Source organism: Morus notabilis, unplaced genomic scaffold (assembly GCF_000414095.1).
Source record: "Morus notabilis unplaced genomic scaffold, ASM41409v2 Scaffold1387, whole genome shotgun sequence".
NCBI lineage: Eukaryota > Viridiplantae > Streptophyta > Magnoliopsida > Rosales > Moraceae > Morus > Morus notabilis.
In genome coordinates, this window is record NW_010360644.1 from 74,535 (window position 1) to 88,770 (window position 14,236).

The 14,236-nt window shown below is 37.3% G+C and overlaps 6 protein-coding genes across 6 annotated transcripts in view; 3 read left to right on the plus strand and 3 right to left on the minus strand.

Moving 5' to 3' along the window:
- LOC112091371 overlaps positions 1 to 669 on the plus strand; it is a 14,342-nt gene extending 13,673 nt beyond the window's left edge. Inside the window, exons 26-28 of the mRNA XM_024164813.1 lie at positions 1 to 74; positions 240 to 299; positions 388 to 669. Of these exons, the coding sequence (XP_024020581.1) occupies positions 1 to 74; positions 240 to 299; positions 388 to 462 (209 nt within the window). The 3' untranslated portion in view covers positions 463 to 669. The remainder of the gene's footprint in view (positions 75 to 239; positions 300 to 387) is intronic.
- A 6-nt stretch (positions 670 to 675) lies between these two features.
- Positions 676 to 7,255, minus strand: LOC21387442 (3-ketoacyl-CoA synthase 15). Its single transcript, XM_024164814.1, has 2 exons — positions 7,208 to 7,255; positions 676 to 2,043 (listed from the first exon to the last, which is right to left on the minus strand). Exon 2 carries the CDS (start codon positions 1,927 to 1,929, stop codon positions 1,000 to 1,002), a length of 930 nt encoding a protein of 309 aa, XP_024020582.1. The 5' UTR covers positions 1,930 to 2,043; positions 7,208 to 7,255; the 3' UTR covers positions 676 to 999.
- Positions 3,205 to 5,133, plus strand: LOC21387443 (pentatricopeptide repeat-containing protein At4g31070, mitochondrial). The gene is given in 2 exon segments (XM_010096908.2): positions 3,205 to 4,930; positions 4,932 to 5,133. Coding segments are annotated over 2 exon segments (1,755 nt in total). The 5' UTR covers positions 3,205 to 3,305; the 3' UTR covers positions 5,062 to 5,133.
- LOC21387444 (ethylene-responsive transcription factor ERF015) lies at positions 6,021 to 6,618 on the minus strand. Its single transcript, XM_010096909.2, has one exon. It carries the CDS (start codon positions 6,585 to 6,587, stop codon positions 6,021 to 6,023), a length of 567 nt encoding a protein of 188 aa, XP_010095211.1. The 5' UTR covers positions 6,588 to 6,618.
- LOC21387445 (30S ribosomal protein S17) lies at positions 7,067 to 8,129 on the minus strand. The gene is made up of 3 exons (XM_010096910.2): positions 7,908 to 8,129; positions 7,613 to 7,799; positions 7,067 to 7,319 (listed from the first exon to the last, which is right to left on the minus strand). Exons 1-2 carry the CDS (start codon positions 8,067 to 8,069, stop codon positions 7,644 to 7,646), a joined length of 318 nt encoding a protein of 105 aa, XP_010095212.1. The 5' UTR covers positions 8,070 to 8,129; the 3' UTR covers positions 7,067 to 7,319; positions 7,613 to 7,643.
- A 2,178-nt stretch (positions 8,130 to 10,307) lies between these two features.
- LOC21387446 (chloroplast envelope membrane protein) lies at positions 10,308 to 13,405 on the plus strand. Its single transcript, XM_010096911.2, has 8 exons — positions 10,308 to 10,925; positions 11,073 to 11,435; positions 11,534 to 11,619; positions 11,728 to 11,901; positions 12,468 to 12,582; positions 12,717 to 12,814; positions 12,915 to 13,050; positions 13,151 to 13,405. Exons 1-8 carry the CDS (start codon positions 10,647 to 10,649, stop codon positions 13,217 to 13,219), a joined length of 1,320 nt encoding a protein of 439 aa, XP_010095213.1. The 5' UTR covers positions 10,308 to 10,646; the 3' UTR covers positions 13,220 to 13,405.
- The last annotated feature ends 831 nt before the right edge of the window (positions 13,406 to 14,236 follow it).

The following is a 14,236-nucleotide window of genomic DNA, read 5'->3' on the forward strand; positions in this document are numbered from 1 at the left end:
AAGAGCGGTCATCTTCTGGAAACCCACAATACGGAACAGCCCTTTACGACTTCACCGCTGGTGGAGATGACGAGGTAAGTTCCTTTCTCGGAGTCATTTAGAATAAAAGTCAATGTTTCGTGATGCTAATGGTAGAGCCAAAAGACCATTTTTAGAACTTGGATAGGCTCTCTTTCCATTTTTAAGTCCCCAAAAGTGCTAACATGGGGATGACTGACATTAGCTTCATTTCCATGCAGTTAAACTTGACGGCAGGAGAAGATGTCGAAATTGAATACGAAGTGGACGGCTGGTTCTACGTAAGTACAGAGTAAGGAGGAATTTATTTGAGGGACCATGTCACACGATGGTAGCTAATATATCACATTTCACACACTTTTCTTGCAGGTGAAGAAGAAACGCCCCGGCAGAGATGGCAAAATGGCGGGCCTCGTCCCCGTCCTCTATGTCAATCAGTCTTGAGTTGATTTGAAGTGTGCTTGTTAGAGTTCATTACTTCTGAATAGCTGCGTTCATCTTGCTTTTCCAATACATGCGGGGAATCTCTAAACAATCCACATTTTTCGGAGCAGTGGAAAGTCACATGAAGAATCAACCAAAATGTGTATCTTTTTGTTAATAATTCTTTGGACATCAGGCTTTTTTAAATCTTTTTTTTTTTGTTTATACCGAAGAAACCGTTTCTTTGTGTGTGTGTGTGTGAATGCCACATTAGGCCTTTTTTCTATTCTATATGTCAGTCCACCTATTATTCCTATGTCATATGAGCGGCGAGAATATGCCTCTTTAAGATAGTTTAGCGTTTTCAGGTGTTTGAGACCGGATAACAGAGATGGAAACTTTGAAAATATTGAGCTTATTGGTTAAAGAGTAGGGATTTATATATGAATATGATCCTTGAACACTGATTATAATGGCCTGGTGGGACCGAATTAAAAGGGGAAAAAAAAGGAAAAAAAAAAACTGTATATGGATACAAAGGAGAGCGTCCTGTGCTCTTCAACATTCCCATGGACTTTGGTTAGTGCTGCCAATATTCTTCAGAGCTTTCCAAACGAGGCTGTTGCACTTGATTCCGGAGCCGAAGGAGATCTGCCAAATCCGATGGCCGTTCTTGATGTTTGTAGATGACTCCAAGTAAGCCAGTTCATACCAGATGCTACTACTTGAAGTGTTGCCAAATCTCTCTAATGTTTTTCTTGCAGCCTCCGTGTTGTCCTCGGTGAGCTCTAGCTTCATTTCTATTTCATCGAGCACCTTTTTGCTCGTTGCCACTATGCAAATGTGCTCGAAAAGCCTAGTTTTGTTGGTGAGGAACTTCAAGTGCCAGGACACAGAAGAAAGCAAAGCCTCCACGGCGTTGTCGTTGATAGACACACCTTGTGTTCCTTTTGCATCTTCTGCTATGTGCATGCTTTTGAAGCTTGTGTCGTGCATGCCTTGGTGAGTTCGGAGCAGATGCTTGAGCTCGTACTTGGCTCGCCATCTATGATAGCGAGAGCTTGAAAGCAACATAGCGGCAGCCCCCATTCGGAGGAAGCAGTTGGAGATGAGCTTATCGCGGTCATTGCCCTTGTACCACGTAAAGCTCACAGCTTCTGTGCTGACGACCAATGCATATGTACCCGGATACACCTTCAAAAGGTCTTTGGCCACATCGATGGCTACAATCCCTGCTGCACAACCCATGCCCCCTAGGTTAAAGCTTTGAACGTCATTCTTTAGCTTGAAATGATTTATCACCATTGATGACAATGATGGAGTCGTGTTTAGTACTCCGCAGTTGACCACTAGGATCCCAATGTCCCTTGGTCGTATTTTCGTGGCAGCCAAGAGCTCATTTATGGCCCCAAACATGGTCATTGCAGCCTCCTCTCTGCCATCGTTGAGCGTGATATTGTGGTCTGGCCTAAAAACTACTCTAGGCATGTAGCTCTCATTGCCTATCCCGCAACTCTTGAGAACTCGCTGCTGAAATTCTATGGAAGCTTCACTGAAGTTGCCGGATTTTCGTGCTAACTCGATGAATTCATCCTTTGATACCTGAATGAGTGAAAATTATGTTTGTACATAGAATTAGCATATACAGTGGAAAATGGCTTAATATTTTAACCAAAAGAGACTATAAGGAAACATAATAAATTAGTAAGAACAAGGGCATGTAAAAGCGATACCTTGAGGTCATCTGGTGGACGATAACAAGCAAAATCCAATAAATAAGTAGGTTTGGGGGTGAAGTCAAGGTAAACAAACATAACCACCACCAACAACCCAACAAAAAAGAGACCATTCACAAGGTCAAATTTAGGACACAAATCTTGCCATTTTAGCTTCTCTGATTCAGCACTAGTACTGAAGCTCACCGCGAGAATTGACACAATTAAGAGACACAGCCTAGGGCTAAGGAGGTAGCCATAACCGAGCTTAACAATATATTTCGGACTAATTCTAATTGAACTAAGAAAATCCCGCGAGGCAGGCTGAACCTTCATGAAGAAATCAGCAGTTCCATCAACATCTGCTCCTGAATTCTTCACGTCAATCTCGGCAGAAAATTGCTTTCGCTCGTCTCTAGCCATGAAAGACGCAAATTTTTGAGGAATATAGATATGATCATGAACCAAGAGTTATGCATATAGGAAGAGGGCTAGAGGGATTTAGTACTAGTCTACAACGTCATGAGGAGATTGTATAAATTAATAGCAAAGAACGTGAAATGACAATACCTTATTTTTCTATATATCGGAAGTTGTGTAACATTTATAAGCAAGGCTTTTTATGCATGGGGCACAAAAGCAGCACATATTTCGTATCATTTAACTCGTGCCTTCTGCTAATTAAGAGGATTTCTGTTACTCCATCCTGAAACGGTTGATTTGTTCGTGAATTTTGTGTGTGTGTGGGTGTTTTTTTTGTCTTTTATTTAAAAAAAAAAATATAAGAGGATATCATTTCCGAGGGAAGCTTAATGAAGAAACTTTGGCATAAACCTCAAGAAGAAAACTATACGCACACACGCGTAACTTTAGCGTTGCATGCAAAGAGTTGCTGATTAATTTGCTTTAAATTAGGAGTGTACACTTCCGGTTCAGAGCTGTTACATGTGTGTGTGTGTGTGTTTATATATATACACGTAGATGTATGTATAAGCAGCGCAAAAGAAGAGAACATAAGTTGAAAATAGACAAACATGCATGACGCGTTAAAAAAGTGAATATCAGCTTATTTTGAATGACCTCACCTACCTATGACTCATCAAAAAAATAAAAAAAAAGAAGTGAAAAAGTGACCCAATATTATCCATCATGACATCATTCCAAAGGACATCCATTTGTAGTAGAATAAAACAGTTACTTTCCAAAGGACTGTATTACCAAGTCCTCCGGCTTTACAAAGAACAACTCCACCCCACTGCTCTTCATGCAAACCCCTCCATTCTTCCCTCCATCATCGCTGCCGCCGCGCATCATCGCCCACAGCCCCTTAACATATGTTGTGGTCTTCAGCTTCATTGCGTGGCCCTCAAGTCAGGTTCTTCCTCCGACACTGTCCTCTCCAATTCTCTCATTTCCTTGCATGCCAAAGTTTCCACATTCCTGGATGCAAACAAGGTGTTTGACAAAATGCCTGAGACGGACGTTGTCTCGTGGAGTTCCATCATAAACTGTTGTCTACAAAACGGATATTCCCTTGAAGCCTTGAAAATGCTCAGTCGGATGTATTTGCGTGGTTTTGTGCCAAAGCCGGAGTTAATTGCCGGCATCCTATCACAGACGAGTGAGTGGAGACTGGGAAGGGCGATTCACGCTCTTGTTGTCACCGACGAAAGGATCCGAGACTCTGTCTTCCTGTCAACAGCTCTGGTTGACTTCTATTTCAGATGTTGCTGCTCCTCAACGGCTTTCAATGTTTTTAATCGGATGGCTGAGAGAAACGAAGTGACTTGGACAGCTGTGATTTCAGGATGCGCTGCGAGTCTCGACTTTAATAGGGCGCTGCATTCTGTTCGAGCAATGCAGGTTGAAGGAGTGAGCCCCAACCGAGTAACTATGATGGCTATTCTACCCGTCTGCGCTGAGTTGGGCTATATAAAGCACGGGAAAGAGATTCACGGGCATGCTGTTCGTCATGGAATTCACTTGGATCCCCATTTCTCTGCGGCTCTTGTACACATGTACTGCAAATGCGAGGGTGCGTCTGTGGCTGCCGAACTCATATTTGAGAGTTCGAGTGTTAGGGATGTTGTGCTGTGGAGTTCAATCATTGGGGGCTATTCTTCTCATCATGGACGGGAAGCCAAAGCTGTAAAGCTCTTCAACCAGATGCAGGTTGAGGGAACTAAACCAAATTCTGTAACTTTATTGGCAGTAATTTCTGCCAGCACGTCGCTATCTTCACTGGACCTCGGCCGTGAAGTCCATGGTTATTCCTTACAATCTGGATTGAACTCGGACATTTTTGTCGGGAATGCTCTTATAGACATGTATGCAAAGTGTGGTTGTATTGACTCTGCTTGTCAAATTTTTGTAGAGATGCCAACGAGAGATTCCGTTTCTTGGAGCACGTTAATCTGCGGTCATGGCCTTCATGGATACGGCGAACACGCTCTACAGCTCTTTCATGAGATGCAAAAGGGGGGGCTAGAGGCAGACGAAATCACCATCCTTGCTGTTTTATCTGCATGCAGCCACGCTGGCCTTGTCACAGAGGGGCAGAAAATCTTCCATCAAGCAAGCAGAGATAGTAAAAGAATGCAATTAACAGTAGAGCATTACGCTTGCTACATCAATCTTCTAGGGAGAGCAGGGAAGCTTGAAGATGCTTGCGAGGTCGCGAGAAGCATGCCAATGGAAGCAAGCCCCAAAATTTGGAGTAGTTTGATATCATGTTGTAACCTTCATGGAAGATTGGAAATAGCAGAATTGTTAGCACATCAGTATGGTTTATGCAGAAGAGGGCAATTGGCTCGGCGTGGAAGAGGTCAGAAGAGCCATGAGAATACAAGGACTAAAGAAATGCTACAGCTTTAATCGTATTCAACTAGAATGTGAAACCTTGTAGTGGCGATTTTAAAATAATAATAATAATAATAATAATAATAATAAAGAAAGAAAAAGCAACTTGTTCGTCAATTGTTATAGCCTCGTATTTATTGACAAAAAGTTGGAATGCAATGATAAGCTGTACGCGCATAGCCTTGTTTTTGTAATCTCATGTCATCCATTTTTCTTATTTAAAAAACCAAAGAGACCTTTTTTATCCATTCGTATGCGGGGGACAAAGATAACTCCTGAATTCGAACGTTGGATCTTTATATTATCTATTGTCCTATAGAGAACTTGTATTGTAGCAATCCCTAGTCCTAACCTAATCGAATTTGAAGATATCAAGTCATCAGCTTTAGCAATGAGAACAGCCAAGAAAACTTGTATTGAAGCAGTCTTATAAATTCAGTTCAGTCGAAAAAATTATGACGCTACAGATCATACATTGAACCAAAAATCAGCTTTAGCAAACGTGCCAATACCATTTTGTTCAATCTATACAAACATTTGCAAATTTCGGTGTAAGACGCGCCTGTTGTGTTCCATAGGAATGTTCAATTCCTGCTAAACAATCGTAATTCCTAATGACCTTCTTGCCCATCTTGTCTTTCCTTTTGTCTGTTGGTACAGTTTCATAATACATAACTCCTAACCGAAAACACAACCATCAGAAACATCCATGTTCTAAGATTAATAATACACAAACAAGTTCTTTAAACTCTTTAAAAAATTATTTTTCTTTTCCCTTTTCACAACTTCCCCAACTTGCCATTCACAGTTGATGCAGAAAAGTTTCATTAACTTCCCATATCAACGAGGTTTCTTAAAAAGGACATAAAACTTCAAATTAGCACAATACATGTGCCTTTATTTACATAATGGAAGGAAATACACACGTATATACCTGCATATATATATATATATATATATATATATATATATATATATATATATATAGATACATTTAATAATCTCCTAAATAAGTTCATCTATCCATTCTGTGTCCAGCAGGAGGAAATCATCCAATTCTAGACTTTCGGGAGAAGAGGCGGTTGCTCCTATTACGCTTGTTGAGGCGAATGAATTGCCGATCGACTCATATGCACCACCATCCATGCCACTACAAACCAGCATATTTGGTGGAGCTGAATTATTATCCGGTGGGACCTGAGGCATTGCAGATGAGACTAGAGAAGAACACGAAGTTGATATATTCGATTCAAATGATGCAAAGTTTGTCGCGATTTCCTGTATATCCTTTTTGGACAAGGAAACCATCGAGCCCTGGGGAAGCACAGGCCTTTTATCAGCTGGAAAATTGAAACTCCCCCGCTCACCACGAATACAATATTGTGCAGCGTCATATGCCCGGGCTGCCTTTTCTGGGGCATCATAGGAGCCCAACCAAATCCTTTCACCAGATTTTGGAACCCTTATTTCAGACACCCATTTACCCCAAGTCCTCATTCGAACGCCCTTATAGGGTCCAAAGGTTCTTCCTCGACGAACCTTTTTGGGGATAGAAGTTGTGGCCAAATCCATGGAAAGGAAGGTTTGACCAAGCAAATTCTCAAAAGACAAAAATGGTAAGAGATGGAGAAATCACTGGTAAAGGGTCATTTATGGAGCAAGATAGATAACACAGGAAACAAAATCAGCTTGTTTACGAGGGAGGGAGCAGGTGGAACTAACATGGTGGTGGCACGCAATGTTGTGAGCCGCACGTGGCGGTCGAATTACTGTCACGTGGTCAGCTTGCCATAGATGTGGAGATCCAAATGCATAGAACAGCAATTGGCAAGACACGAATCAATGTATTTTACTACGTGTAACTAAGCTCGACTTATTCTTTCTTGATTTTCCATGTTAAGAGAGAAATCAACCAAAATAGGCTCCCTAAAGATCAAAACAAAAAGATATTCACGGCCTGCTTATATGGAAACAGTGTTTAATGAAATAGCAAAGCAACTAAAGAAACGTCTGAGAGAAAGGAAAAAAAAAAATCTGAAGGGAAAATAAAATGTGGAATTTCTCTCCTTCTCTTTATAAAGATCAAGTATTTTAAAAAAATCCTTTTAGACCATACAAATAAAGGAAATGCTGAAAACAATGAACTTGTTCGAACAACGCAACAATTACAATACAGCAGCAGATCATCAGACCTTAAATGAACATGTTGTGTTGCAAAGAATTCCTGGGATCTGCTTCCTCCTATGAATATGATGAGTAAAAGATGCAATGTCTTCTTCGGCAGTGTATTTCAGCACAAAGTTTCTGCCACAAATAGGAATCAGAAATCAGATTTGTATAAATATCCTAAGAAAGTACGATCAATATGTTGTTGTCAGTTACAATAAGTTTCTAACTGAATCATTGTAGTTGGGCATCGAAGCTTACAATGATGAGAAAGCAAAGACTAGATAACTGTACCATAAGATTGGGCATCGAAGCACAGAATAGAATAATTTAGAGAAAGAAAGTAAGTATTTTGGAGGGAAAGATGGGTTTTTATTTATTTAGAAGAAAACGGGAATTTAACAGAGTTAGCAAAGACTAGATAACTGTACCATAAGATTGGGGGATGGTGCGATTGAGGAATCAGGAGGAAGAAGAAGGCGGAGGAGGCCGGGCATCGACGGAGGCTGAAGAAGAAGAAGAGTTGTTATTGGGGACGTAGATGCGAGCTTTCTTGAGAATCTCAGCGACGACCCAATGCTTGCGCTTGCTCAGAGGCCGAAAAGGGTCCAATCTCACCTGCCAATTTTAATTTCCAAATGGTTAATTGAAGAACAAACCTTAACCCTAAAACCCTAATTGTGTAATTGTATAATAATAATAAAACAGAAAAAAAAAATAACAGACTCGATCGCCGATGTTGCAGAGATTGTGCTCGTCGTGAGCCATAAACTTGGAAGTGCGCTTGACATAACGATTGAAGAGCGAGTGATGGAAGAGCCTGTCGACGGCCACCACCACCGACTTCTGCATTTTGTTCGACACCACCACTCCCACCACCTGCTTCATCTTCTTCTTCTTCTTCTTCTTTCCCCGCCCTTAAACCCTAATTCTCTTTTCTCCTCCTCTCTTTTCTTTTCCTTTTCTAATTTTCTAACTAGATTAGTTTGGATAATAAATAAAACCCATATTTAAACAACTCTTATTTTCTTTTCTTTTTCTTTTTATTATTCTTCTTCAAACTTATTTATTTTTGTCTTAAAAAATTAAAAATTATATTAGTAACACTTACACTTCAAAATTTAGAAACAAACTAAAATTTAAAAATTTTTAAAAAATAAAAAGAGTAAGAAACAAAAATGAAAACAAAATATTATCTCGTTTAGTTTAACTAGTGATTATTAATTCTAACATTTAAAATTTAAATTTTTTATAAAAGAAAAATGTTATAGTAAAATTAAAACTATAAATTTAAATACATAAAATAAACATGCTCATAGAGATTGGGACGCAAAGCTTGAGTCCCTAAGGATCCTTTAGAGGGTTAGCTGAAGGCCATGTTGGTGGTGGAGTTTGTATATTAAGGTAAGAGATAATTATTAAACTTATTTTTATAGTGCATGCCTCTGAATTTTATCATTTATTTTTTATTGATATCTTTTAACTGATATAATTACTTGATTAAAAATGATATTAATTTAAACTTATATACTCTTTTGTATTTTTTTTTTCTCTAAGAAAACGTGCTCTTAATTTTATCATTTATTTTTTATTGATATCTTTTAATTGATATAATTACTTGATTAAAAATGATATTAATTAATAATAAAAAGTAAAAATTTAAACTTATATACTCTTTTGTATTTTTTTTTTCTCTAAGAAAACGTTAGACGCGTGGGCTCGTCCAAGGTGGGTAGCACTATTGGGGCAAGTGTATGGGATGGGCTAAGTGCACAATTTGTTGGTGTCGTTTGGCGGAGAAAATGACGAAGAAGGTGGTTTATGGAAGAATGGCAAAAAACAAAGGGATATATCGCTTCATCTATTTGAATCAATATTGTGTAGAAGATGTGGCAAAAAACGAAGATGTTTTCAGGCTTCGTTAGCTAGAGAAAGATCAAATTTTGCGTAAAAGCTGAGAAAGTTGTACTACAAACATGCTTCGCCACTTTGTTTTTAATTTGATTGATTACCCATTTTGTTTGTATTGTTCAACTTAATTTTGTTGATTTTGCGCATTGAAAAAATGTTTTGTATATGTGTTTGTTGTAGTGATCCAGATGGGGAAAATAAAATGAAGTTAGTTTGAAAATAAAATGCTTTTATTGTCATTGTTTTCCATGGCAAAGTGAATCTAAAAACTACTTTGTCACTAAAGTGTTTGTGATGAGGAGCTCGTCAAAGGTGGTGGACAAGTTCGCCGGTGATGAGGTTTTATTTTAATTTGGCACTCCTCCTTCATCTGTTTCTACGGTTAAAACTCAAATATAATGGTTTTTGGTTCTTATACGTACCTTATTGTAGAGGGAAAGTATTGGCCCCTACTGTTTTCCTAATAAAAAATAATAAAAAAAAGTAAATGACACAGCTAATTATTAAAGATCAGTTTAACTTGTGACAGTTTAATGTATATTCTTTTAATTTTAATAAAATAATTCACAATATTATTAAATTAGTACAATTAAATCTTTTCTGTTTACATATGTCAAATTTCTAACAGAAATATGCACATGACTTATTGTGACCATCTTTTTCACTAAAATAATTGAAATGTCCAACTTAATAAAACATCAATAAAAAAAACCCAAAAACTACATTAAAAAAGAGAGAGAGAGAGAGATTGCTATAATTTTGGTGTGTGATTCAAACATCAAAGGGTTGTTTTTTTATATTTTTGAGTTAGGCATTTTTGAGTGAATATCTTAAGTTGAGTTTGAGTTATAACTTGAGTTAAAATTATAATTTGAGTTTGTGTTTAGTTGTGTACATTTGTGTTATAGTTGAGATAATAATCTTTTTAAGTTTGTATTTGAGTGAGTCAAAATTTGAATTTGTATTTAGATAGTATTTTAATAAAAACTTAATAGTGATAGAAAATTTTAATAAGAAATATAGGTAAAATTTTATTCATTTTTTTTTATTGTCAACGTAAAGAAAAAAAATCATCTTAATTAAAATTAAAATGAAAAAAAACCTAGGCTAATAGAAAAGAAAAAGAAAGAGAAAAAGAAAAAGAAGGTGGAAGAAGAGGATAAGGGAATGGAAAAATACAAGATAACAAGACGTTACCAAATTTAGATTTTTCTATATAAAATCGTTATCCATCCGGTGGGGAGAGTTGTTCGACAACGGACAGCTCCTCCGGCCTTTGCCTTTTCTCATTTTCTCAATCTCGTCTTCGTCTTCGAGGTTAAGCTACTGCCCTGCTCTGCTTTCTCTCTGTGTTATTTTCTTTGGATAGAGAGAATAAAAAGAGATGAGAAGGCGCAAGGGAAGGGAGAATTGCTATTATTATTTGCATTATTATTATTATTATTAGCAGAAGAAGAAGAAGAAGAATTGGAATTGGAATTGGAGAGCAGAAGAAGAATAATAGCAAAAATTATTTGGTAGTTTAAGAGGAGGAGAAGATGTGGAGGAGGAGTAATGTTGTTAATCACCACTACAACTTCCTCCTCAATGCTGCAGCAGCTGCTCTTACCAACCAACTACAATAAGGAGTCGTCTTCTTCTCCTCCTCCTCCTCCTCCTTCTCGTTTCTGTTGCTCCAACTCCAACAAGAGGAATAGGAGACTGGCTGCCTTAATAATCCCCAACTCTTCCTCTGATTCCGGCAGAAAGCATCGCAGTTGGTGGCAGAAGTTCTTTTTCGATGAAGATTGCAATTGGCTTGGCTTCAACGACCACGGCACGGAACAACTCCAGGTTCTTTCTTTCTTTTGTTATTCTTGTTGTTGTTGTTGTTGTTGTTGTTATTAATGTTTGCTTTAGTTAAACAACAACAATGATAATAATAATGATGATGATTTAACTTTTTGATTAACTACTGATAATAACGATAATAATGAGCAGGAGGAGGAGGAGGAGGTGGATCGGGATTCAGAAAGGGTAATGTCGGAAGATGAGAAGTTCGAGGCGTGGAAGAGGAGGGCTGAAGCCATAACCGAGTTGAGAGAAGCTCAGGATGATTTGACTAATGAAGAGTCCCGCTCTTGGGAGGATTGGCTAATTCCTTCTCCTGATAATCCTCAATCTCAATCTGACTGGGATTCCGACACCCAACTTATTAATAACAATACTAATGATGGTTATCCTTTTCCTCAAGACCAAGACGGATCCTTGGTTCGATCTCTTAGGAATTTGGTTCTTGGCAATGACGACGACGATGATTTGCTCTATGAGGACCGAGTTTTTCGCTATGCTTCTACCAATTCCGTCCGTCTCTCTTCCCCTTTCTCTTTCCCACCAAATAGATAATATATATATATATATGAATTACCAAATTTGTTTATATTTTTTTCTCTCTGTTGCAGGCAAAATTTTTGGCAGTGTTGATAATTGTGCCCTGTGCCTTGGATTTTTTGGTCCATGACTATCTTCTCATGCCTTTTCTAGACAGGTAACTTACTACTACTTTCTTCACATTCCACTTCATTATTTTTTCATCATCACATCTTCATGCTTAATTACAATTGATTGATTGTCAACAAACACTGAAATAAAACAGATATGTGAAGACCGTGCCGCTGGCAGCGCAGATGCTTGACGTGAGAAGACCTCAAAAACTCGAAATCATCGAGGAACTTAAGATGGAGAAAGCTAGACTTCGCTTGGAGGTCGAGATCGGAAAATCTCCACCTCTTTCTGACGACCAAGCTTGGTGGGAACTACGTGATAAAGCGTAAGCCTCTAATTTTGAGAAACAAGCAATTTTTTTATGCATAAGAAGAACAAGTTAAGAATAGCCCTTTACATACTATACTATTGAGTATTGAGTGGTAGGATCTCATTTCATGTGAGCCTGGAAACTAATGTGCCCACATGTCCTTAAATGGTTTATGAGTTTAGTTGCACACAGGATTTTTCTCAATATTCCTTGGATGTAGTATAGTATAGAATAGAACAGAATAGAACAGAATAGTATAGTATAGTACAGTACAGTATAGTATAGTATAGTATACTTAGTGGCTGCAGGTAGACTTGGATGGATATACAAGTACTTTTTATCATTGTAAAACTGCAACAGCACTTGTGATGAATGAGTAGCTGTCATCAAGGCTTAATTGTTAGATTGATTCACATATGTTTTGAGCAATCCTTCTTTTCGTTTGTGTTGGTCTTGCCGTTTTGAAACTGGATTTTTCTTTCCAGAATTCAATTTCATATATAGCAGCGCAGCAAAAACCTCTGCTTTGCTATGCTAATGCTATTCTCACTAATTGGGTTGGTGCCATTTAAATGACACAGATTAGAGTTGAGGGAGGAGTGGAGGTTGCATAACCGTAGCGCTTTTGCAAACATATGGTCGGATATGGTATTCGGGGTCTCCTTATTCATTCTTTTGTACTTGAATCAGACCAAGGTGAGTGAGTTAATTTTTTACCGTAAGTAATTTTGCCTCTTCTTATCAATTTATTTTATAATTAGCAGTCATTGGTTGTTTTAGGAATGTATGCCTTAAAAACTACTTGTTCTTGGACTGCTTTGCAATTGCAGGTCGCTTTGCTGAAATTCACAGGTTATAAGATAATAAACAATATTTCAGATACTGGCAAGGCATTTCTAATCATTCTCATCACAGATATTTTTCTGGGGTAATGTGGCGTGTTCTTATTTGGATATAGAGAGAGAGAGAGAGAGATTGAATAGTATTTAAGGAAAACACAAAATGTGGATTTTGGATGGATGGTGCAGGTACCACTCTGAATCAGGATGGCAGACGCTGGTAGAGGTTTTAGTCGAACATTACGGGTTCGAGGTTGATCAGTCTGTCATCACCATTTTCATCTGCCTCGTTCCGGTTATCATCGACGCATGCGTCAAACTATGGGTTTGTTCCATTATTCATTCTTATTCTTATCTTGTATTTCTTTATTATTGTAGAGAATGTATGTTTAATAAATAGGTGTTTTGTTTTTTGGGGTGAACAGTTGTTTAAATTCCTTCCGAGACTGTCGCCAAAAGTTGCCAACCTATTCCGGGAAATGACGCGTCACTAGGACTCCTGCTGCTGCTGCTTATACAGTCAAAATATTATTCATGCCATTCTTTCTTCAATTACAATATAATTACAATTTAGAGTAGCTTTATCATTTATGGATTGGTTTTGTTGACGATGCCATTTTGTTCACTCCACCTTAAAATCGTAATATTCTGTTGTAAAACAGTTTATTATATAAATTATTTATTTATATATGTGTTTAAACTTTTCAATTCTTTTCTTTTTTTTTTCCTCGTATAGAGCCCATAAATTTTAGGGTGATATCTTCTACTCCGTAGTGTTTTTTTTTTTTTTTTTAGATTTTTGGGGTCCGTTTTTTTGCTGATTTGAGTTTTTAATTTGAGTTGATATATGACTTTATGTGAGAGTTTTTTATCAGAATAAAAAAGTTAGATGTGATTATTTTTTAAAATTTTTTACTGTATTAAAACTCAAATTCTAAACTCAAATCGGTAAAATAAACGATATCTTAATTTATTCTGAAGTGAGTTAATAATAATGACATGTAATCAAGCAAACTAAGATAATAAAAGTATAAAACACGGCTCTAAAACTTGGAAAAAAAATCATATTAATGTTCAAATCAAATAATCAAATTCCTCAAAAAAATAAAAAAATAAAAAAAACGTGGTTAAACAATAATTTAAAATAAAAGAGGAAAAGAGGTTAAATATGCCTTAAGAATAAGAAAGAAAAAGAAATAGAAGAAAACGTGATTACCCGAATTTCAATTTTTTCTTTCTTTCTTTCTTTTTTATTTTTTATTTTTCCCTGTATGATTTGCGGTAACGTTTTCTGTTCGGACAAAAGCAGCTGTATATCCAAATTTCAAATAAATTTCTTCGTTAAAGAAAAGGAAAAATAAAAAAAAGAGACAATCTAATTCGAGATTACAAGAGTAATAAATATTGGATATCATTGATAATGCGGACCAAAACAGGCTTTTACCTTCTCCACACCATAGATCTTGTCTTGTGTTACATTAAATGCAGATACTGCCTTTTCTTTTTCGTTT